Source organism: Plectropomus leopardus, chromosome 23 (assembly GCF_008729295.1).
Source record: "Plectropomus leopardus isolate mb chromosome 23, YSFRI_Pleo_2.0, whole genome shotgun sequence".
NCBI classification, from domain to species: domain Eukaryota; kingdom Metazoa; phylum Chordata; class Actinopteri; order Perciformes; family Serranidae; genus Plectropomus; species Plectropomus leopardus.
Window position 1 is genome coordinate 8,246,716 of NC_056485.1, and position 24,786 is coordinate 8,271,501.

General features: G+C 39.1%; 2 protein-coding genes and 6 non-coding genes across 8 annotated transcripts; 6 read left to right on the forward strand and 2 right to left on the reverse strand.

Moving 5' to 3' along the window:
* Positions 1 to 436: 436 nt before the first annotated feature.
* Positions 437 to 6,876, reverse strand: tmem179ba (transmembrane protein 179Ba). Its single transcript, XM_042512434.1, has 5 exons — positions 6,767 to 6,876; positions 5,528 to 5,724; positions 3,781 to 3,918; positions 3,229 to 3,307; positions 437 to 1,754 (listed from the first exon to the last, which is right to left on the reverse strand). The coding sequence occupies exons 1-5, from the start codon at positions 6,860 to 6,862 to the stop codon at positions 1,554 to 1,556; spliced, it is 711 nt and encodes a 236-aa protein (XP_042368368.1). The 5' UTR covers positions 6,863 to 6,876; the 3' UTR covers positions 437 to 1,553.
* trnas-gcu lies at positions 1,261 to 1,342 on the forward strand. Its single transcript has one exon. It is a non-coding gene; the product is annotated as a tRNA-Ser (tRNA).
* Positions 6,877 to 12,124: 5,248 nt separating the features above from the next.
* On the reverse strand, positions 12,125 to 24,253 carry prox3 (prospero homeobox 3). The gene is given in 9 exon segments (XM_042512441.1): positions 12,125 to 12,440; positions 12,443 to 12,568; positions 16,131 to 16,236; positions 16,683 to 16,806; positions 18,353 to 18,449; positions 18,563 to 18,832; positions 18,834 to 20,398; positions 21,571 to 21,658; positions 23,920 to 24,253. Coding segments are annotated over 7 exon segments (2,334 nt in total). The 5' UTR covers positions 20,397 to 20,398; positions 21,571 to 21,658; positions 23,920 to 24,253; the 3' UTR covers positions 12,125 to 12,392.
* trnai-aau lies at positions 13,236 to 13,309 on the forward strand. The gene has a single exon. It is a non-coding gene; the product is annotated as a tRNA-Ile (tRNA).
* On the forward strand, positions 13,865 to 13,937 carry trnai-aau. Its single transcript has one exon. It is a non-coding gene; the product is annotated as a tRNA-Ile (tRNA).
* Positions 14,476 to 14,549, forward strand: trnai-aau. The gene has a single exon. It is a non-coding gene; the product is annotated as a tRNA-Ile (tRNA).
* trnai-aau lies at positions 14,846 to 14,919 on the forward strand. Its single transcript has one exon. It is a non-coding gene; the product is annotated as a tRNA-Ile (tRNA).
* trnai-aau lies at positions 15,509 to 15,582 on the forward strand. The gene has a single exon. It is a non-coding gene; the product is annotated as a tRNA-Ile (tRNA).
* Positions 24,254 to 24,786: the final 533 nt, after the last annotated feature.

The following is a 24,786-nucleotide window of genomic DNA, read 5'->3' on the forward strand; positions in this document are numbered from 1 at the left end:
GCTCAGCTTCGTTGTCAGACTCCAGTCTGCTTCTCTGAAACTGGGGCGTGCTGACCGCCATCTACTGTATCTAAAACACTGTCTTTAGATATGTCATACAATACCACTTTAAAAAATCAAAACTATTCCTTTAAGTTTACAAGCTTCAAGTCTATAGAGGTTACTGACTCAGTCTCTCATTAGATCACTTCATAGCCACAATAAAATTATTACTTATCACACAAAAAGCAACTTTTATCCTGATATTCACATAAAAATGTTCTTTGTAGTTATTAAATGAAAGTGAACTGGCCTCAGAAAGTACCTCATTTAACATGAATGTATCTCTGTCACATGTGGTTATCTACCTGTTATCAGCCAGCAGAGGGAGACACAGATCAACATGTCCATCAGCATGTTTCCACTCCCTCTCAAACACATCAGCAGAAAACACATCTGTGTTGTAACTCTTTGGTTTATTGGTTTAAAAAGTAGCACACCATGTGTCAAGTACCAAGACTACAAACCAAGTGAGTGATATCTTGACATACAGCCTTTTTAGATATATTAACTCATAAGTTACAATATCCTTAACAAAGGATCAGTGTTTGATGAGCACCTGTGAATGAACCTAGACTGGGTAACAGATGTAAAAAATATGTATGTATTTAAATTATTTGTTGCATAATGTAATATAATGTTATTCTAGTTGTTTCATGGGTATTTCTTTAAGGAGTTGTTTATATATGAAAACTTAATCCACGATCACTTGAAAAACATTTTCAAAATGAAGAGAAAAGACAATTGAAATAACGTCAAAATGTAATAATTAATTATAAATAAAGAAAACGGCAACTTAGCGGAATAAAACTGGTAAGCAAAGAGTAGAAACTCACAATACCAACTTTTCAAATGTTTAAAAAAAACTGTGATTCAAGGCTTTTGAAGTTTTGTTAATAATTTGTAAATTGAGTGAAGACGTGTTTTACAAAGGACACATTCTCTCCCGTCACATCAAGAGTTAATGTCAGCACACTGATGAAATAAAAATTTAAAAAAATGAATGCTTGCAATAAACATTCTTCCGTTTCTTGTTATGTAAACAAAATAGAACAAATATATATTTCTGTGTGATCCAGTGGTCAGAAATGTGACTTTTGTGAGCAAATGTGGGAAACGGGTAAGTGTTCAACAGTTAAAACCCTGGATCATGTGCTCAGTCTGTCAGACATGCCAGACAGGCTCGACAAGATCGTTGGTTTCAAGGTTTTGTTCAGGCTTGACGAGGTGGCCGAGTGGTTAAGGCGATGGACTGCTAATCCATTGTGCTCTGCACGCGTGGGTTCGAATCCCATCCTCGTCGGGTAATGCTTCTATTGTGGAATCACGCCCTACAGCAAATAAAGTTATTCCCAAATTACTGTGCTTTGATTCCTGATGTCTCACAAAACATGTTCACTGAAACACTTGAACTACAAGTACTCTGAATGTATTTACCCGTTTTCCACATCTACTCCCACATCATTGTGTTGTGCTAATGTACATGTCTTTGTAAGTCATCTGTGACACTGTCCTCACTGTGGCCTTGCAGGGCGGTTGAAAAATGGCTCCGTTTCTGCAGCCGTCACCCCGGCGTCACCGAAAAGACCTCCGGCCGGCCCGCCATACCCTCCGTACCCTCCTGGAATCAACTTCAAACCTAAACCCTGACGCCTCTGCACGATCACCAGAACCCCGATGATGAGCCAGAAGAAGAAGTTGACCCACACTGCCGTCTGAGAGGGAAGAGACGAAACGTGACACACTAGAAAGACACGAAGCTCTTTCATCTGAATCTGAGCAGTCAGTGATGGACACACCCTTTACATACAGATAATCGAGAAATGATACTTTGTAGCAGCTGCCGTTAGAGAGCATGTATGCAGTGATAGTCAACCTGGAGCCCATCGGCCAAATCTGTCCCGTGACAGGGCGCCGGATGGCTTGTGGAATATTTTCTACTTCACAATGAAAATAAACTGAATAGGAATGGGATTTTTTTGTATTTTGAATATAAGAAAGGTAAATAGAGCTTGAAATAAGTGTAAAGAATATCTTTAAACCCTAGAAACACCCTGTGAACACCTGACCTTTGTGGGGCTGCTGCAACTGGGTTTGCTTCTTGGTAAATAAGAGTAAGGAAAGGGTGAAAACAGGCAATAAATCCATTATATTTACTGATAAATATTATCAATGTGTTTATTAATGGTCTGATGCCAGTTTACAAAAGTTTGAATATCATTACTTTAGTGGTTCTTTATTAATATTTTAAAGAGTTCATGCTGACTCAATCAGTTGCTCTAAATAAGCAGCTTTAGAGGCTGTGCTACAATTCATTCACACATCTTTTCAGATATCCTGCTGGTCACATTTCCTTTAGAATCTCATATTCCTGCAAATGTTAGGAAACGTTCCCAATTATAAAACTGAAGAATCATGATCAAATTGCAACTTAAGCCCTTTCAAATCTGGGTTGACATAAGTTTTCTTGTGCTGTGTTAAGACACCTTTCACAAGAATTTAAAGCTTTGAAGCCTGAGCAAATTTGTTTGATTTCTTTCAAAGGAGGCAATCAGCAACTCGGCAAAAAATGTACTGCAAATAGCAAGACATTTTTAAAAGATGACACAAAAATTACCTGGAAATTAACTTTAAAAAAAAGAAAAAAGAGCAAGTAAGAAAATTATTTGAAATTTGATCATCAGATAAACTGGTTAAAAATTAACAATTACATTTATAAGTATAATAGTTATACATTCAAAATTAAGGTATATTATTTATTACTATACTATGTTTTTTTTTACTTCTCTTTTTTGTGCTGATTTTCACAGGGTTTTTTGTAACTTTTTACTAACGTCTTACTAATTTTCGGGTGATTTCTCATTATGTTGCTTCTCACCTGCTTTCCATGATTTTAAAGAAATCAAACCAATTTTCTGAGCTTTCAAAGGGTTTAACTGTTTAAATTTTAAATGGAAAAAAAGGAACGTTTGGGGTTTTCAGCTTGAGCTTTATCCTTTACTCATAATGTGGGACTGAACATGAAAATCTCGTAAAAGGTATTTTTCCTCATTTGATGAAAATACAGTAGAGCAGCTGACTGGTACATGAATTAAACTGGTGCCTTCATCAATGTAATGCAAAGAGTTACGAGAACTGCTCACATGTGATTCTGGACATGAAATAAAGAAGTGAATGAAGCCTACTGACCTCGGCTTTATAAAGACTGCTGAAGAACCTATCCCCTTTAATTGGGCTGACCCAATTCCTGGTCTGGGCATCTTCACATCTTGAGAGACAGAAAATAGTTTGCATGTCAGAAAAAAAATTACATTTCAACCCATCTTTTGTGTCCTATCAAACAGATAGCAAACGGGGTCTATTATAGCTGCTATAATTCCTCAGAAACATCATGAATTATTTTACATGAACACTCGGAGTCAAAGGTTATTCAGTAAATTATCCATCAGTATCTGCTTGCATATGCTAAGGGAAAAGAAAGTAAAGTGTCTGCTGACAGGCCAACTGAAAGGGTAAGTGTTTTTAATGGTGATAAATGAGGCTGTGAAAAAAAAACAAAGACAGAGAAACTGTTCTGAGTACGAAAGAAAAAAACACAAAGGTTGGAAGAAAACGCAAGCAAACCTGAAGCTAAAACTCACTGGGTTTCTAATGTTTTTAGTGTCATTTCTGACTGTGTGGACATGCCTGTGCATGCTGTGGCTGCATTGTGTGGCGTGTGTGTGAGTGTGTGCGTGGCACCTGGTGATATTGGGAACACTCTCTATGACCGACTTGCAGAGCGAGTCGCGTCCGATCTTCAACATGCATCCCGAGATGAGCAGGAAGAACAGGAAGACGCCGCTCGCAGCTATAATGAGGTTCATCCCCATGCGCTCCCTGTGGAGAATAGAATAAACAGAAACTTGTGAGAGCGGCGGTACGCGTTTTTGAAGCAATGGAAAAATAGTGTTATCTCAACCTCTGAACAAATGAGGAAATTACGTACAACTCGTGTTCGTAACGTATGACTTTGTTAGAATGGCATGTCCAGTTTGATCTTTTCTACTCCATGTATTTTTTTCCCACCTCCTAACTCTGCAGCCTGAACTGTTAGACCAGTGTCAAAGATCACATTCAGGCAGTAAAACTTGCAGTAAAACCTAATTAAACCATCCTGCTGACCCACCCAAAGGGATTTTATAAGTGTGCATTGATGCTGTTATTGTGTCACACTAACAAGAATACAACTCTGCAATACGGAAGGACAATGTACTGGCCAATTTTTGTTTTAACGAGCAAGTGTTTTTGTGCAGCTACATGTTTTTTGTGCATGCATTTGCCATAAAATTATTTTAAAAAAGCCTGGCAATGATGGCTGAAACAGCTGGAAAATACTGTACGGGATAATGGTTTCAGCTCTGAAACATCATTTATATTTTGCATCCAAATCTTGAGCGGAAATACTGAGTGGTGCCCAATTTTAAACATTTATCAGCCTTAATCAGTTTAGATTTTCCAGTTTGTGAGCCATAAAGTTTATCTTTTCAAGTCAAAAGTCAGCCTCCAAACAGCGATATCTGTAAAATCTTGATTGAATAATTAAATCAAAAATGTCACAAGATGTGTAAAATTTGCATTCACGTAGTTGGCACATAGTAAAGTTCAAGAATAAGATGATTACGGAGTTAAAAAGTAAGTTTCAGTTTAGTCAAACTCTGTTTACAGCCCATACAAAGGACAATAAAATTATGACTTTAAGGTGAGGCTGTAAATAAAATTTATATTTGAGTATATATAGAAAAAAATGCTATGCTGCAAAAGGCAACCACACACTGCTGTCCAAAATAATCATTAGCAAATGTAATCATAAATAACCTTTAGAAACAATTCCATTTTTATTACTACTAGTTCTAATATGACGATGTAATGCAGTTCTGAGTTTGGTTTGTCTAAGTGGTATTGCTTCACACCAGCAAAAGCTTTTGTTAAACTGCAGAAGGCAAGTACAATAAATGTCAAACACTGTACTGTCTTTGTGTTTCATTACCTTTAAACATATTAAAAAGTGGAAAACTAGAACGTAATTTAAGTGTTATGTAGTCTATATCACTGTTGGCTTTGATAGTTTTTATAGTGTTAGTACGTCATAAACAATGCCATAAAAAAGTCATGGTATACTGGGTTAAAAAAATGTCATGGTGTGTTCCCTTTTCCTGTGTGGCCCTCAATCATATGCTGGCTCCCTTAAACGGCACACAGTAGTCAAAACCTAGAGTTTCTAAAAGTTTATCCTCAGTGGAATTGTCCCCTAAAACCTCCTGGAGGTTTGGGCATACAGGTTGAATTGAAAATAAGTCTCTCCAAAGTTTAATGAGCGATTAGGGTCCTGCTTCAAGGATTCTAACAGAGCAAGCAGCAAAATGACGAAGGACACAAAACAATGACTGTTTCATGGCACTGACAGCCAGTGGTTTCTGATTACATACACAAACACATGTGGCAATACCTTCTGATTTCCCCGTCGATGCAGAAAGAGTACAGCCAGTACAGAGACAGTGAGAAACACACCACCGCCACCAAGACGGATATGGCCGACACAAAATAGCACAGTGACGAGGCGCTGGAGGACTTGACATCAATGAGGCTTGCTGAAGCATTGTAGTTGACAAGTCCATACAGCATACACCGCCCTCCAAAGTTACCCTGAGAGACAAAAGATTTCATTAAGTAATTTCAATTCTTGTTTTGTGGTTGTTAATTTGTTTATTTGAATTGTCTCAGCTTTGTTACATTGTTCCAACGACTTTTTATTTTGTTGCATTGTTTCAACTGCAACAACAGAATAGAGCACACATAAACACATAAACTGCAGCATCTGACTTGAATAAAGGAGTGGAGGCAATAATTGGGCTCGAGGACCATCTGGTCACATGGTGAGAACAGTATCTGGACACATGACTCTGTTATTACTCGCGCGCGCACGCAGGAAAACAGTTACGCACGCGCGTCCATACGCTTGCTCACTTCATTACATGATTTTAAGAATCAAAATAAATGTTAGTTTTCACAGTGCCTTTAGCTTGTAGCTTTGTACGAGTGCAACTAATTAAATTAGGTTGAATGAAATAAGCGCTTGGTTGGGTAATACTGCTGACGATACTGATAATAACAGTCTTTCTGTGATCTTTTGGGGGGTATACTGTGTTAAAAAGGGAAAGCATAGTTTCGCTACTGTACAATGTAATACATTGTGTTGTTTGTTTTTAGCTTCAAACACAGGTAAAATACGGAAAGATGGCTCAGAGAGTTGTAACAACACTCACAGCTAGCATGAAATGCAAAGAAAGCGAAGGCGCGTCCTTTTTTTCACCTGCTCGCGCTCTTGTTTTACGGATACGTCACAAAGTAGAAAATTATGTTGCTTTTTTTTAAGTGCGCGAGCGTAAAAAAAAAAAAAAAAAAAGCCGTCAAAATTAGTTGTAACGAGAAAAAATAGCCTACCGAGATGCTCATTTTGAAGCAGGAAACGCAAATGAATTGAAAAGCTGACAAACTGTGGAATAAAGTACAAATAAGTGCCACAAATACAACTTCTGATGTGAATTTTTCGTTTTAGCTGTCCCTTTGGTGAACTTAAAACTTTCTAACACCCTCGTGCGCACCGATAAAGTGTACTACCCGGAAGAGGATGGAGAAAAAAGAAGCATTATATAAAGCTAGTTTATCAATGTTTAGATAAAGTCACCTGGACTATGGTGATGGATGCGGCGGCAACAATCCCACAGACGAAGCAGCTGGCATACAGAGCCAACTCCACCAGCAGCAGCCCCGTTAACGCCATCGTCCTGCGGCCAGGTTCCTGTCTGCAGAGACACCAGCATAAAGATAGACACGGTATGAATGGGAACTTCCGGTTGAGTGTTTCAAAATAAAACCCTAACAGAGGCAGAAAGGAGAAAGGTAGAAAGTAGAAACGGGGCAGACCAGCGTCAAGTACAAAAGAATAAATCAATTAAAATGTCCGATTAAAAAATTTTCAGTTCAGTTGCTTCAGTTAACAAAGTGTTTAATTTAACCCTTTAAAACCTGCGCATTGAATTGATTTATTTCCAAAACATGGAAAGAAGGTAACAGGCAACTTAATAAGATATGATCAAAAATTAGCAAGAAATTAGTAAAAAGTTACAAGAAAGATATACGACAATAAGCAAAAAAAAAAAGAAGAAAAGGAAGTAAATCACAAAAACAAACAGGAAAATTACCTTAAGAAAGTGTTGAAATATATGCCTATTTACTTTTTCTACCATAATTTAAAATATACAATTAAAAGAGTCATGAATGTAGTTTTCTAAATAGTTTTCGCTGGTTTTTTTATTAATATGTAATCGGTTTTTTTGGTTTGTTTTATGTTTGTTTTTGTTTTTGCAATTTAATGGACTTTTCTTGCCCAGTAAGTTTTTTCCCATGTTCTTAAAAGAAAAGAAAGGTCTGAACACAGCACAGGAAAGCAAGGTTAAGCAAGATCAATGCATGGTTGACTGGAGATCAAGGCTATATTTTATCAATCTTTTTGTTTACCACTGTGTAACTACATATCCTGAAAGAGGTGTTAGAGGAGAACGCAGTCAGCAGAAATGTGTTTTCCAAAACAAGAAAAAGTTTAAAGTTGTTATATTTGTCTATCAAATGTCTGAAAAACAGAATCAAATAATCTGTTGCTATTACTAAAGCCAGATGAAACCAATTTGAACCCAATTACTCACCTACTTGAGCCGTTTGTGATGTAACAACTTTTCACGCTTAAATTTTGAAGGTAAGAGTATTTGATTTCCGGCGATATTTCGGCTTTTTTTGGTCGGCTTCACTTAGTTCACTCTCATAGTCCAGCTGCCCAAAGCGACAATGCTTCCTTCGAGATTCACAACAGTATTTAGGTTCAGTAGTGCTGCCTACTGGGTCTGTCCTCGAGACAGACGTGTCTCTTGTAAATGCGTAAAAATCGTTCATTTATCACACTGATGTGTTGAGAAACTTCAACACTGGTTGTCAAAGAGAGCAATTCTCCTCGGGTCAGGAGTTGATCATGACCCAGAAAGATGAAATGAAAGCTGTCGGAAACAGAGAGAAGGTGATGATGAATAGATGATGAATCAGCCTTTAACTTATGAGAATGCTTAAACTTTACACTGTGAGCCATATAATCTATGATGATACAGTAATGCAGTATTATGAAACTTGAGTACTATGAGACATATTTTATAAATAGTGCATCACATGTAGTTTGAGTGTGGTAGAAGATCAGGTGGCTAGACTAAGTCAAATGTTGAGCTACTTGGCAATTTAGAGGCATGTCATCCTGCTATTAGTGCTGGTCAGTCAGTGTGTGTGTGTGTGTGTGTGTGTGATGGCTGCAAGTGGCACTTCACTCTCTGAATGCATAATCAAACCTTGTGACTCCTGTCATATGACCATGCCATGCTGATATATGTAACACAATTTTTAAGTCTTCTGCAGTAGAAATACTCGCTCTTACTGGAGCCGTGTTGCATCATTCAAGTCATTAATTTAGGTTTGCACAAGAAATACGTAGACCACACAGATGAGACAATAGCATAACAATGTTTTTATGTAGTTTATTTTTTATTTTCAAGACAGACTTGTCATCATGGACAGATTATTGAAACAGTGGGCCCCTGGGCACAGATATGTAAAGGGCCCCACCACCTATTCTACATTGGAGCAAGACACACAGACTTTGGTGGTTTGCATGTCTTTGTTATAAATCTTTTTGTGCTTTTGTGTCTCTTTTTTGTTATTTTGTATTTCTTTGGGTTATTTGGAGACATTTTGAGTCTCTTTCACATAATTTTGTGTTTTTTTGTCATTTTGTGTTTCCTTGGGTTGTTTTGTGTCTCTCTGCAAGTCCTTTGCATCTCTTCGTGGTTTTTCCATGTCTCCTTGTGGTCATGCGTTAATTTGAGTGAAATTTTGTAAGTGAAGGCTGGGGGCCCCTGGGCCTGTGCTCAGTAGGCTTGTTCTATAACCCATCCATGCTTGTCATATTATTAGAAAATGCTCTGCATGTCAAATAAAGCTGTTATAGATTCCATTTGGTGCTCATCACTACTGTTAGCTTTATGTGATTATCACAAATAGGCTGTGTACAGTCTGTAGTTACATGTGTGCCAATTCTGTGTCAGACCGCAGACTCCTTTACATGTTGTGCTTTAGGGAGTTCTTATTGTGGCACTTTCCTAATTCCACAGTCGTGATTGATTGTCTGAAGGGGAAAGCACACAAAGTGATGCAACAGTAATATCCAAAGAGGCCATTCTGCTTTAAAGCTTTAGCATCAGTCACAGCCTCATAATAGAACCGGTATTAAAAAAAAGCTTTACATAATGTATAAACAGATACTAGTTAATAATAGCAAGTGTTGACTTCAAGCGGTTAAAATCTAACCTGGTTAATTCTAAAATAGTGAGAGACAGGCCAAAAACAGGTTAGCTAGGGTACATTTAAGAGGTCAGAGGGGCCTTAGAGAGCTTCCACTATTTTTTTTAATGTTATGTTAAGTCTTTCAACCAATTTAGTCAATCCAATTTTAATTTAGTTATGGCGCTACTTATTTAGGGGGAAAAAAAGTGCAAATAAAACCAAACCTTTAATTTCAGGCTTTTTGAGGGTTTTCTATTGGGGCTCTGGGAAATCAGTCCCACTTTCCCCCCACTGCGACACTCCTGCATTTATATTTGTTCTGTGTCTGTTGTGACGAAGTGCTTCCTACAGAATGTGGAGAACGCATCTAGGCTTAACAAGGTCCAAGACATAAGCCATTGTCCAGCTTGTTAGTCAAAAAACAGCTTTTTGCAAGACTACTGTGGTTTGGATACATTGCTGGCATACCACAGAAACCATGTATACGTGTATGTGTGTGTGTGTGTGTGTGTGTGCGTGCGTGTATGTGGTGCCATCTCAGGTGGCTAGACTTAGTCCAGGGCTGAGCCTCTTACAAAGCCATCATCCAAGTATTAGTGTCAGTGAGAATGTGTGTGTATGTGTGTGTTTCAGTGCGGTAGTAGTGTTGTTAGATTAAAGGCTTAAAGTATGATGGCATTAGCGTTGGCTACCAGGAGAGAGCGTGTGTGTTTCATGTGTGTGGTGTGTATCCAGACATCACAACGCAAGCCTGGTATCACTTTAATTCACTGATAAACACCAAAATTCACCAAAGTCTGAATGAGGCACAGATCTAAAGAATGTGTACAATAGAAAAGAGAGAGCGATAAAAGCATGTGAGAGAAACAGAGGAGATTACGATACAAAATGTAATGCATATATAGGAAACATGCGCCTGAAAACACGTCACAAATAGTTTACACATGGGCTCGGTCTCACAGAGGTGTGATTCAGCCAGAGGAGGCAGAAGTCTCCTCTAGATTAAAGAGTCATGATATACAGTAGATAGAGTGAAAGTTTCCGCAATAACTTCGGGAAACACATGTAAAATATATACTAACTGTGCAGCCGGCCTATTTAGCTTAGCATCACGTTAAAGGAATACAAAAACAGATTATTTTAACAATAAGAGTACATCAAGAAAACAACAAACATTAATTTTAAATTTAATATATTGTCCCTCTCGGCAGAATTTTAATTACATTTTGATTACATTGTGCTATCATGTACAAAAAGCTCCATAATAATTCAATATTGAACAAAAAGATGGATATACAAGCAAAATAAATCCACGGACTGACACCACTACCCTTAAAGTTATTTTAAACACGGGCAAATTCATGTTTTAAAATCATACAATTAATCAAACAGTTCCAATATATTATGTGATGATAATTAGGACTGGTCCTTTTGTTTTCAAGCCTGATTTCTCTGGTGGGAACAAAACGTAAAGATATATGTCAGCTGTAACTGAAATGTAAAAGCTGTTGTGCACACTGAACAAAAAAGTTTTTTCTGACCCTCCAGAGAAGCCCAAACACAAGGAAATAATTACAGCTGATTTTTAGCAAACAATCAGATTCTGTGTTTTGACGAGGCTCTAATGTAAAACTGTGAACACCCCCTGAGGTGCTGACAACTGATTTTACTAAAAACTACTTTTTGACTGATTATCTTTACTTAAAATTGATCTAGATTAACTTAATTCTGTGAAGTTGTGCTATATATCTGTATTCTGCAGGTTGCATACTAGTTAGTCTTATTTGTATATTATTAAATATGTTGGGTTTTTTTTAAAAGACAGAACTTGCAGATCTCCTAACTTCATCATTTCCAAAATTCTCATTGTCATAATCAAATTAAATCAGACTAACCTTTGGTGTTTACCAAAGTTGCTAACACTAAGAAAGAACAAGAACATTTTACTTGTCATTTTTAAGTTGCAACAACTCCAAAAAATGAAGGAAATACATCTAAATTTAAAGTAAACTTAACAATTAGATAAAAATTGACATGAGGATGTATTAAAGTTGTATTTACTTTCATTTAAGGCAATCTGTTTTTTTTAAAGATAATTTTAAGGAAGATCAATTTGTCAGATTTTATAGTACAGTGGTAAAAAGTTTATCAGGAAGCTGGACTTTTCACACTAAGACAATGAAAGTGATGATGATAAAAATGGGGCTCCAAATCAGAAAAAAACTTGGTATGTGCTCAGGTTGTGGACGCTTTGTCTGAAAGTATCTGAAGCATTTATTTGTCCATGCTCGGTAAACAGTTGGCAGCAGTACATTTGATTACTGAGAGGATGCATAAAAGGGCATCTTCTTGTGTGATTTGCAGTCATTTGCGAGGGACTGCCAGGGAATGCATATTATATTTTGAAGTGATTTAATGATGTGTAGCTAGGGTGTGATGCTCATAAACTTTAACATCTGACACAGTCGCCAACTTGTGGGAACACACCAAACACAGCAAGTGTGCAGCTCTGTGTCTGCAGCAACTCTTATTTCTGTGACAATTTTATCAAACCCGTGTAGCAGCGCTGCGATTTCACAAGTCAGCTGACTGGTGAAGAATGTTTGGAAAGGGAATTCCTGCTCTGTCCGTTTTAATTCAATGGTATGGTCACTTCCCCGATAAGTGCAGTCACAAGGCTCTTATCAAAGCACTGAGGGTGTCAGTTTTCACTGTGAGTGTCTGTCCATTTAAGCATCTATGAGTCTTTCCCTGCACACTATGTCAAACTTTTTTTTCTCAAACTGAATGAATTATGAACGAACTGAAGAAATGATTTGATTTCCTCTCACCAGTTCTCACAGATTATGAATGCTTTAATACAATTCCCTTCTTTCAGTGAGTTTGTGTTTTTCATGCATGCATTCTTATACATGTACCAGATTAAAGTATCATCAGCCAACAGGACAACCCGGTAGTCTGAAGGCATCTGGTACCGGGGACTGTCAAGCTTACAGATAATTTTATAGATCCCTTTCTTCCAGCAGGGGTCGCTGTCTCTCCCAGTCCAAATGGCTGAGTAAAACTCCCTCAGAGCGACTTCTGACACCTCGATAAACCTCTCTGGCACCTGCAGACACAAATATGAATGTCAAAGCATATTACGTCAAAGGTTTACAGAATTTGGGCCTCAAATTCTGGAAAAACATGGAAATTAGTACAGAAAAAAAAATCACATAAAAAAAGCAAAAACTCGAATAGATGACAGCTGTAGGTAGCACACGACAATTCATGTTTTGATGGCTGTGTAGAAATTTCGTTATTGATATGAAAGCACTTACACACCTACAGCGCACCTACAGGTGTTTCCGCTTACTTTACCTGATTGGATCTCTCTGGCCGTACACAGATTATGCCTCATTAACCCTTTGAAACCAGAGCAAACTGGGCTTGATTTCCTTTCAAAAACATGGAAAGAAGAAAAAAGGCTCCAAAAAAAAAGAGAAATTAGTAAAAAAAAAAAAAAAAAAAAAATACAAATAAATACCTGAAAAATACTGATTTTTTTTTTTCTTTTTTTTTTAAAAAGGGTAATATACATTTAAATATCCAATTATAATAATTAGCTGTAAATACAGTTTTCCTAGCTTTTTCATTTTTTACCCTAAATATGTTCTAGCATTATAGAAGCAAAATAACTGTTACACTACTACTACTACTTCCAATGATGCTGCAGACCTACTCCGTTAGCTATGTTTTTTTCCAACTGAATCAGCACATAGCACCTTCACAATCATGGCCAGTTAGCTCAGTTGGTTAGAGCGTGGTGCTAATAACGCCAAGGTCGCGGGTTCGATCCCCGTACGGGCCAAACAGGTTTTGTAAGGAAACTACATTGTAACAAAAGCCTGAGAGTCTAAGGAATCCAAAATACAGTGTACACACTAGACACTGGAGTACACTGAGTACACCACAGGATGTTATACATGGTAGTTATGAATTATCATGACAGTTTCCTGACTGATGTCTGAAGTACAGTGAGCTTTAGAGAAAATGCACACAGGGATACTTTATATGAGAGATTTCATTATTGATATGATACATTCATTATTATTATTATTATTATTATTATTATTATTACTATCATATGCATATATTAGTATGCACAATGTATGCATAATTCATAATATGTATAATGACACTGACAGTGTGTAAATACTGACTTTGGAGGGTCATCTATCTAAGCCATGTTCTCTGGAACACCATTTCCTGACTCACCATTCAGTATTAACAAAATCGTGATTAATGAGTGAATAACAAAAATCCTTACTGTGGTTGATTTGACTGTTAAATTCTAAGTGTCTGGATCCCTTGTTTCATTCCAATCTGTTGCTTTTTGTGAGTGAAAGTACTACACAGATTCTATGGCGGTTAGCTCAGTTGGTTAGAGCGTGGTGCTAATAACGCCAAGGTCGCGGGTTCGATCCCCGTACGGGCCAGTGGGTTTTTGAGATGGAAATATGCACTTATGAAAATATCAATCAGGACTATAGTAATTATAATAGTAAGGACAAACACTTGTGATTTCACCTTGTTCTGCTTGTGCTCTTGAGAAGATGAAATAAAAGTACTGAAGTGTAAAAATAAGTGATTGACAAAAAAAAAAAAAAAAATCAGAACTTTGTAAACTTTGTGTTTGAGGTTAACTGGACCAGAACTGAACAGTTTTTTTATCTTTGTGGAGATTTTTTTATTGATATAATACATGTACATACATAGATGCATTTTTCTTAAATGACATATTAAGAGTGCTGCTAGCTATGGATGGGTTTTCCATCTAAGCCAGGTTGTCTGGAACAACAACTTTTGCCTAAAATCACCATACAGTATTAACAAACACCATGACCGAAAAATGAGTGAATGACAAAAATCCTTATTGTGTTGAAAGCAACTCTAAGTTGTACTCAGTACTCCTTATCGATTATCCATATTGCAGTAATTATTCACGAATGTGTTGGTCATGCAAAATGGACATATGGCCGGTTAGCTCAGTTGGTTAGAGCGTGGTGCTAATAACGCCAAGGTCGCGGGTTCGATCCCCGTACGGGCCATTAGGATTTTGTAATGCATTTATGACATGTTTGTGTCATTCATTTATGGGCACCATTTCAACTCAATTACTGAAAGAGGTAATGAACTGTGGTATTGTCAATGGTCCCTTAATTAATCGCTACAATGCACAAGTATATTGGTAGCTTAAATGCTATAAATTGTTGTATAAACTCATAAATACTGTTCATTGCAGGTGTCAGTGCTGCTGGTGTATTGCCCATATGAAATAAAATAATGACATCATCTACCATTAAAAAAAATAATCCAAAAACAGTACCGGAAACATATTGGACATGGCCGGTTAGCTCAGTTGGTTAGAGCGTGGTGCTAATAACGCCAAGGTCGCGGGTTCGATCCCCGTACGGGCCAGAAGGATTTTGAGGTAAATATGATGTGATAAACATTGCTTAATAATAAATATGATGTTGTAAACAATGCTGAACAATAGTCATCACTATTGTGGATTATAGAACAAAGAAATACTATGCAGTGAGGTCTTAACTAGATTTAATAAAGCATATACCTGAACATAAACACATGTTTAGGTTAAACTCACATGTTTACGAATAGGGGCCGTGTTTGTTGTAAAAGTTCTTAAATATTCTCAGGTTAATCTTAGTAAATTGAGCTTTAGAGAAAATGACAACTAATAAATAATGCTTACTTTTGTGGAGATTTTACTAGGTGAATGATATATATCATATATTATTTTCAACTACTACTATTATTGATACATGCATACTTTTTGTGAATGCTCAAATCACAACAAAATCCATTACTGTGGTCAATTGGACTGTTATTCCGAGTTGAATTCTCAGTGCCTGGATCACTTCCTTCATTTCAATCTGCTGTTTATTGCAGATGTCAGTGCTGCTGATGGATTACCCATGTGAATAAATATAACAATAGCAACAGCTAAAAAGTGTGACTAAATGGCTACCTTAACAAACCAAAATATGGCCGGTTAGCTCAGTTGGTTAGAGCGTGGTGCTAATAACGCCAAGGTCGCGGGTTCGATCCCCGTACGGGCCATTGCAGTTTTGAAATATATAGGATAAACAATCACACAAGCATATTCATAGGAGTTATCCTATCACTTCATATCAAGCGACTGTTTGTGCAACATGAGAAAAACTGACATATAATCAGAGAGAACAGAAGGTCAGTCTATGCTCCACCATTTGCACAGTATACCAGTGTATTCAATGAAAATAAAAAATAATTGGCAGAAAAAAAACTGTATGTGGACACTATTCCTGTCTTTTTCGAGGTATGGTGAGGGTATAGCATCTGAGAGAGAACAGGTCATTCTGCATTGGACAAACCAAGGCCATGTCATTATAGACAACAGGTACGTCCTGTTCATATACTATTCTATAAGCTGTATTATACAACTTTAATGACATAGCCTACATGTAACCTTGGGGTGTTCTTTGGTTTACTGAAAACAGCATACTGCCATTGGAGAAAACTTGGAGCTAATAAGACTCAAGGTCCGCAGTCATGCTCTCGCTACACTGACAGAACTAAATGGTATTAAAGGAGTATAAATATGCTCCATAATGATATGCTCCCCTTACCTGATAGACGTTACTTTTATTGTAGTGCATGTTCAGTATGCGGTAGAGCTCTGTATCTCTGCCCACTCGCAGCTGACCGTCTCTGCCCAGACGAGGTGCACCATCCCTGGATTACACAAATCACACAAAAAATATATTAAATCAATATGAAATGCATGCAATGACGCTGATATTTATTTGTAGCATTTATATTCAACTAGTATTATTAGTATTCAGAGTATTATTTTTGCAATCCACCTCCTGGCTGTTTTCTAGTTTTTGCGTGGTTGATTATAACACACTGCATGACTGTCAGTGAGGAAGCAATAATGTTTCACACTGTTGCATAAAACAGGAAAGCCTGCAGCATGATACAACAAAGTTTTGTCATTCAGCTATTTGTAATTTTTCCTTCTACAAACTACCAAATACGCAGGGCAGCATATGCACAATAAGAGTGTCATTTAATGTAAAAATCCAGTGCCAACATGCAAGCTCCTATAAAATCCAGTCAAACGATGAAGGTTTTGCAGCAAATTAGTTAAATGTAAACCAGTGCCAACTCAAACCAACCGGGTGAGAGCCTCGCGGACAGCCTGTCGTGCAAAGCGCTCCATCTGGATGTAGAAGAACTCTCTGAAGTTGCTGAACCATTTAATCATCTGGGAGGTCACGCAGCGGTTAAACTAGACAGTGGACAGGAAAACAGCAGGACAGAAAGTGAGCAGGTGAGGACAGCAAGAGAGGGGCTGATTAGATGGTTTCATTTAGCATTAATAATTATATAAACATTTGACTGCAAGAGAGCTTTAAAAACCAGTTTCTCAAAGAAAGAGAGAAATAGCTGTGGTGCTTTATAAGGTAAAGTGCTGATACTCACATGTTCATATCATAAAAAATATATGAGAATAGCATGTCTGTCTTTGGTTGTGAACACACTACCTTGGATTGTGACTGGTTAAACAAACAAACTCCCTTTTAGCATTGTCTTTTAACTACAATACCACATTGTTTTCCAATTAGAGATAATATGTGCTGCCACACGCTGGTAAAGGGAACAACCTACTATTGAGCAGCAATGTCCTAAAGCTATTTTTTTCCCTCCCCCATGTGTGCCCTTCAGCTAAGGGCAGGACTGAGTTTACACAACATTTGCTTCCACTGGAAAAAAAATTCAAATATTGCAGTGCAGGTTAAGGACCTCCTTGAAATCTGACTCACTAGTTGCCAGCCTCAGCCAATAATTAAGCAGATATTGTGTGACATTGGCCTTGAAAAACACAAACAGCCCCACATAAGAAATGCTGCCTGGCTGGCAGGGACATGACAGTCATGTAGCATAAGAAATGTAGCCTACCAATAACATCATATTTTTTCTCTGTTTATTAGCAAACTAATTTTCCATGTCCATCACATGAGGAACTGCCCACATTTAGCATGAATATAATCTCGGCAGGTGATGGTCACTCTCCTGTGTTTGCTCATGTCAGACTGAACCTTTAAATTGTCAAAAGTAATGACACTATGATACATTTCAGATACCACGTGTTTAAAAACATACAATCCATGCTAATTACATTACACATTTGATAGTATCCAAAGTACTGACACTATGAAAAAAAAATAGATCTACAATCAGATTTTCAACCTGAGGATGGCTCAACCTGTGGCTGTTACAGCACCTTCTCCAGCAGGAAACCCACAATTTGACAAAAGGCTTATTTAGTGATTTTTCTGTACCAGCGCTGTGTGCAGGTTATTCATAAAAAAAGAAAATACTTTTTAAAAATTATTATATTATATTATATTATATTATAATTTTTTTTTATTATATTTTTTTATATCATCAAAGGTTAAAATTCTGACACAGAAATCCCCATTGGTGGAGAGTAACTAAGTACATCTACTCAACCCAGTGTACTTCACTTGAGTATTCAAATTGCACTCTTTTTTCTCTATTTCACTTAGCTATAATTTCTTGTTATTGCAAAAGAGGGCATTTGTTAAAAAAACAAACATTGCAGTAAATTAAACCAATTAACAGTATAACAAATTGTGCTAGCAGGAAACTATTGTCATTATTACTCTTAAATGACCAAATTTAAGTGATCCTTTCCACAAAAAATCTTTCATTTGAATGTTAATGTAAATGTAAAACATGAATATTGGCTGATATGTCAACATCCGACTCTTCTTGTTAAAAATTAAGCACTGTGCTGGGGTACACACACACCTTGACATCAGGAAGAAGGTCTTGAGTGTGTTGGAGCTGGGATAGCGGGTGTAGAAGAACATGAGCTTAGCTTTCTTCAGGTGGCAGGGAGACAAGCCCTCCTGGGTGTATACATGAGGCCAGTTAAGGAGATACACACGTCCTTTAACACACACACACACACACATGAACAAACACTTATCCCTCCCTCATTCCTCCCCCCTTGCTGAAAAAAGGATATTCCTCCAGCAGTCAGGAAGAGCTCTCCTCCATCCATCCCTCCTCCTCTCATCCCGCCGTCTCCCCTCATCCCTCTCTCCCTGCCTCCGTGAGCGTGGCGTGCAAGGGAGGCGTCCAGGTGACCGAGCAAGGGGAGCGGTGGGAAAGACGGGTGAGACGAGGGGTGAGACGAGAACTCCAAGAAAGGGTCGGAGTTTAAATAGTCCTTGCGGGACGGGGGGAGGTGGGGGAGTTGGGGGTGGTGGAGGGAGCGAGAGAAGAGCTGCTGCATGGGAGTGGGGGAGGAGGGGGAGAGGGGGAGGAGGGGGAGGAGGAGGAGGAGGAGGAGGGGGAGGCGCGGGGAAGGAAGATGAGGAGGAAGAGGAAGAAGAGGAGGATGGGTGGAAGGAGGTGGAGAGGTCTTTGGGTTGTGAAGCTGGAGCTAGGAGGGGAGGATGAGAAAGAGGAGGAGGGCGAGGTAAGGAGGGGTGATGGAGGGAGAGGTTCGGATGAGAGGGATTTAGATGAGTAGAGAGAGGTGGGCCGAGGAGAGGGTGGGCTTTTCGTATGTCAGGTGACCTTTGAACAGCCAATGGGATTGCCACATCTGATGCTTCATTGAGATTGGGCTGCCCTGGAGGCAAAGTGTTACTCCTCTTTTGGAGCTCCTTCTCTGCATCCTGCTTTCCTGTCTTCTCCTCCTTACTTCTCATTTTCTCCTCCCCTCTTCCTCTTGTTAAAAGTCCCATCCACATTCCCCTCTCCCTCCCTCCATCATTTCCTGCGTCAGACGGGAGAAAAGAGATGGCAGCAGGAGGAGATGAAGGAGCGACATCAGTCATCTCGGTGTAAAGGCGGAGGACTCGGTCGATGACTCGAGCCACAGCGCTCCCCAACTCCAGCTTCAGTGCCTGAGCAAACTTCTGCCCTCCCTCCTCACCCTCGTCTTCTATCCCTCCTTGCCAGTCTCCTCTCACCAGCCCGCCACAATCCAACCACAACCCTGCTCCTTCCATCACTCCCTCCAACTGCAACCCTCCTCTTCCTCTCTCCGTCCTCCCCTCTCTGTCTTTTTGCCTCTCCTCTCTCTGCTTGTGGAAGTTGTCAAAAGGAGAAACAGAAAGAAGGGAGAATGTTTCCTTTTCCAGCTCTCCACCGTCAATGTCCTCTTCATCATACATCCCCTCTGTGATGTCCTCCTCCTCCATCATCCCAGCATCTCCTCTATCTCTGTTTCTGCACCTCCTTTTCCTCTCCTCCTCTGCCATGTGCTTTTCCCCAAAAGCCCTCCATACTTTCTCCTGCAGGGCCTGCAGTCTCTCTCTTGCCTCCTCCAGCTGTTCTTTCAGCTCCTCCCTCTCTCTTCTCTTCCCCTCCCTCCCCCCCTCGCACCTCCTCCCTCCCTCCTCCATCTCTCCATCTCTCGGCCGGCTTTCCAGCTTCATCCTCTTCACTTTCAAGACATCCTGACTCCACTCGGCCGCGAGGGCGGAATCACTGTGCCTCTTCTTAACCCCCAACAAGCTGTCCTCTCCCTCCAGCACTCCATCCTCTCCTCCTTCCATACCTTGCTCCACCTGTCCATCCCTCTCTTCCCTGTCTTCCTCCAAATTTCTGTCCTCTAGGTGTCTGTGTGCACTCGGGTTTGTGTTAAGTTGCCCTCCGATCCTCCTCTGGGCTCCACCAGGCTGGAGGAGGTGGTGGATGAGGGGGAAGCCGGGGGGTCTGAAGGCAGGAGGAGGGCGACCTGCACTGGGCGAAGGATGAACTCCTGGGAGATCTGTAGCGCTGTGGGTGGGAGCAAAGGCGTGTATCTGGGGAGCAGAGTCACTGAAAAGATCTGTGGGTGAATCCATCACTGCAGAGAGAGACAGATAAGGTAGAGACACACAGAATTACTGTATTTGCTGATGTTTTTGTTTATTTGCACAAGAGGTGGGTGGACTAAAGAGAAAGTGGGGTTTTGGCCACAAAATCAAATATTTTCCAATAAACTGATTTAGGTGGGTTCAAGAGCCCTACGTTTAAGTACATTTAAAAGGTAAGTTCACCTCCAAATTTCAAAACAATAGGTTTTTCATTTTCATTTAAACCTAGACTACCATGTAGACAGTTTTGGTTTTATTGCCAAATTGCCATGCTGAAAGTATTTTTGTTTGTGGTACACCATAGTACTGTGGTACTTTTTACTATACTACAATTATTTTACAACTGTAGTTACTAATGTTACTAAGCAATATATTTGCAAAAAAAACAAACGAACAGCTTATAAATGTATAAACCGTTTAAGCTACCTAACAGTACAAATACACCTGGATAAATGAGTCATTTACTGGATAAAAAAAAAAATTGACAAATATTTTGCAAATAGTTTTTAGTCATTTATGATGCAAAGATGCCAAGCATGTCATGTTTCCAGCTTTTCTATTAAGAGGTTTTGTGCTTTGCCTTTTAATTATCTTAATTAATCTTTAATAATTTCGAGGTTTGGACTATTGATTGGGCAAAAGAAATAATTGAAATCATCATAGGCTTTTCTCACTATTTTAGAAGTTTTGCAAACCAAACAATTAATGGAAAAATAATCACCACATTGATTTAGAATGTCAATAATGATTCATTGCAAAATCCTGCTTTTACATACATGAATGAATAATAATAATCCATTCAATGATATAATATATGATAGTATAACAGTCACAGGGGCTGTTTTCTGCATTATGTAGTTTTGCTTTTAATACTTTATTTTCTTGATTATACTTACATACTTTTACTTAAGTAACATTTTCAATGCAGAAATTTTACTTGAGTCAGAGTATTTTTACAGTGTGGTGTTAGTACTTTTACTCAAGTAAAGGATCTGCATACTTCCTCCACCACTGCTCTTTGTAATTTGAGTGAAAATTTAGGTGCACTTAACGGCCATGTTAGAAATAATGGCAAATAGTGTGTCTGGCACTTGTGAATACACCATGTTGACGAATGAGTAGATGCAGATCACAGTGTGACTGGCACATGACTTCCGCTTACCTGGACAGCAAAACAGGTCACCGTCCGATCACAGGACACAGCCACTTCCACTTGTGAAAACAATGAGCTGCAATGTCCTTGCATAGAGCTGCAAAACAAGCACACATTATGACAGTGTTCGAGAGAACAGCTAAACGCTGAGAAGATGACTTCCAAATTGGTCTAAACAGAATTTCAAAAGGTTGATATTTTTTTAACATGTCATAGAAAGAAACAACACACTGCAGAATTGACCGAAATCTGATGGAGGCCAGAGAGAAGGAGGGTGTCAATGCAGGTCAACAGACTGGGGGTCTGGCTACGTGCTGGTGGTGCAGTAGATTAACATCTGGCTCGTGATCTTTGTCACATATTACCCACCTCTCTTCCAATAATCTTTCCTGTTTCTCTAAAATGTGTGCTGTCTAAGAAAGCACAAACATAAAAAACTGACAAAATGTGGCAAGATAACTGTGTTTGGACGTGAATCTTGCTGTGAGGCACAATAATAACACAGTTTTAAAATATTACAGAGCACTTTACTTGGGAAAATGTTTTTTTTTAACAGCAGGAAATGAGGGGACAATAAAATACTGACTGTAGGTACATCTGCCTACAATACCTGGAAAAGCTTGTAAAACCAAAGGGAATGTTGGGCTTATGAGTAACAGTACATCTCGCTATTTAATCAAGATCAAAAACACACATCCCCATTCCTTTTTTTCAGTGTGTAACCTCTCTGTCCTGACGCCCCTTTCCCCTTTTTCCTTCCTCTCTATCCCTCTCTCATCCTCTCTTCCTCTCCTCTCGCTGTTATCAGTGCAGGCAGCTTGTTAAGCACTGTTTGATCAGAGTGTTTACCGTCAAACACACTCACATGCACACAAAAGCAAAAGAGGCTTGAGAGAGGGCTGACAATGGTCAATGGTCCTTGGGGAGTGAAATAGAGTGAGCGTAGCATGTATATATGTGTCTCTGCGAGTGTGTGTTTGTGTGTGTGCATATGCGGGACTGTGTGTGAACAGCAGTCCTACTTAGCATTGATAACACCCCTAATCCACTTCAGATGGATACACTACTGCTCAGCGAACACAGAGATGGATGGATGATAAATGGACAGATGTAAGGACAGACTAAAAGAGGTATAACAGGCAGACAAAATGTGAAAACAAACAGCATTTTATATTTCAGGCTGACCAAGCTATTTGGTTGTCAGTGGTTAGAATTAAGAATGATTACACCACAGATAGATAGATGGATGGATGGATAGGTCCCATAGGTTCCCCTTTGCAACATGAAGAGAATAATCCTACTATAAATAGCTAAATATCAATTATTCAAATGCCCTGTCCTCTCTACTATAATACAGCCCAGATGGCAAACCAGCCAATGCGCTTATATCAGGGACAGATTAGCTTTTCAAAGCCAGCCGAAAGCTGCAGAAAATATGAACACTGACTGAGCAATGAAAATGAAAGCTATTAACCACTAGATTAGACTTAAGGATGGCACTCTTGGATTGCTGTAGCTGTCACTGGGAAAACTGACAAGAGGAACAACACACACTGAATAAAGCACACAGTTACTAGTTTCAAATAGTATTAAATAATGTTACTTGTATTAATTAATGTTCATTTGGAAATTCTAATATGGGTGTATGTGTCAGTTGCATGTACTAATACTTAGAGGAAAGACATAAGCCAACAGGTTACCCCAATTAATGGGCATTCAGGTCTATTTGCATATAAACTGTTTACATTTATTTAAAAAATATATATGTGGCCTAACTGAATAATTCAGGGTAGATTAATATTGCATTTTTAACATACTGTCAGTAAGCTATGTGTGTTTCAACATCTATCATGTACATCTAAATGCAGAGGTTTTATGTCATTAGCAAAATCATTGATTAAGCTATTTTTATTTTGTTTGGGCTTGTCATACCAACATAGGTTATATGTTTAAATAAAACTTTGTTTAAAATTATTGTTTAATATTTTTTCTACATATACCACCCCTATTTTCAGCTCTTTGTCTTTCTCTTTATTTACCTGTGCTTGTTTGAAATAACGAAACTTTGAATAATTTATGTAATGTTTGAAGCTTATGTTTGAAGCCTCCGCGTGGCAACATCTGCCGGTTTTGCCACGCGAGAGGAATCCGCTTTGGCCATTCTGACGCACGAGCTGTCAGTTTATGTGTGCGCGCGCGCCCGTGGTGCGTCCTGTGACTAATTGGCAGCGGTGGACTATAATGTCGCAGTATGAAAGAAAAAAATAAACACAGAGTGACGAGCAGAGCAGACACAGACCCTCGCGGCTTATTAAAAATGTCAAACGTTGTGTGTGTGAAGTTTAAAAATGAACTTACTCTGAGTCACAAAGAAGAGCTCCAGCGGTGTCCGCTCCCCGAAGCTTTCCACTCCAGTGACCGTGCCTGTGCGCTCTGCCTCGGTCGACTGTCTTCAGCTGGCACCGGGCGGGCCTCGGACATCGGTGCGGGCACAAAAAGAACCAGCCAGCGGCGAGTTTCCGGCTATTTCCTGTTCCCCTCTGCTCTTTATTTTTCCTTTGTTCCGTAACTCTCTCAGTTTTTACTCTCACTCATCAACCGCCTCCTCTTTACTCTAGTTGTGTCACTGTGCAGTTTTTTTCCTCCCTCGCCAATCCATCTATCTCTGGCTGGCATCATCCTCACGCGCTGCTCCCGGTGTGGAGTGGCGCGCGGTGGGGGCGGGCGGGCTCGAGAGCTGGCCACTTGACGGTCCAGTCCCTCCCATGCTGGCATGACCCCCAGTGTGTGTGTGTGTGTGTGTGTGTGTGTGTGTGTGTGTGTGTGTGTGTGTGTGTGTGTGTGTGTGTGTGTGGTGTGTGTGTGTGTGTGTGTGTGTGTGTGTGTGTGTGTGTGTGTGTGTGTGTGTACAACATGCTATCTTAAATAGAAATAATGCTAACTGATTTCAAATTAAAGCAATTAGCTTTTTTTTTGATGAGTCATTATAGCAACAGTTTGTTGCAGATGGCGACTTGTTCACCACAGACAGGTAGGCTACAGGGAAGGAAAATGTACCTAGACCAAGACTTAGGAGCCTTTTTAAAGTCAAAAAGCTTCTCCTTCATTACAATTGTGGAGTGACAGTTTTATTCTCATCCACAGCACTGTAAAGGTTCTAATCATCAGTGAAAGTCAGGTCATTCATTAACAGTTTTATCTCCTCACAGGAATTTTCTTTAAAAC

Excerpts from the sequence above, each read along its gene's own strand:
- tmem179ba (XM_042512434.1), bottom strand. The coding sequence starts at position 6,862 with ATGGCGTTAACGGGGCTGCTGCTGGTGGAGTTGGCTCTGTATGCCAGC. Across the intron at positions 5,725-6,766 it reads CATCCATCACCATAGTCCAG|GGTAACTTTGGAGGGCGGTG; the intron begins GTGACTTTATCT and ends TTTGTCTCTCAG. Across the intron at positions 3,308-3,780 it reads AGTGTTCCCAATATCACCAG|ATGTGAAGATGCCCAGACCA; the intron begins GTGCCACGCACA and ends CTGTCTCTCAAG.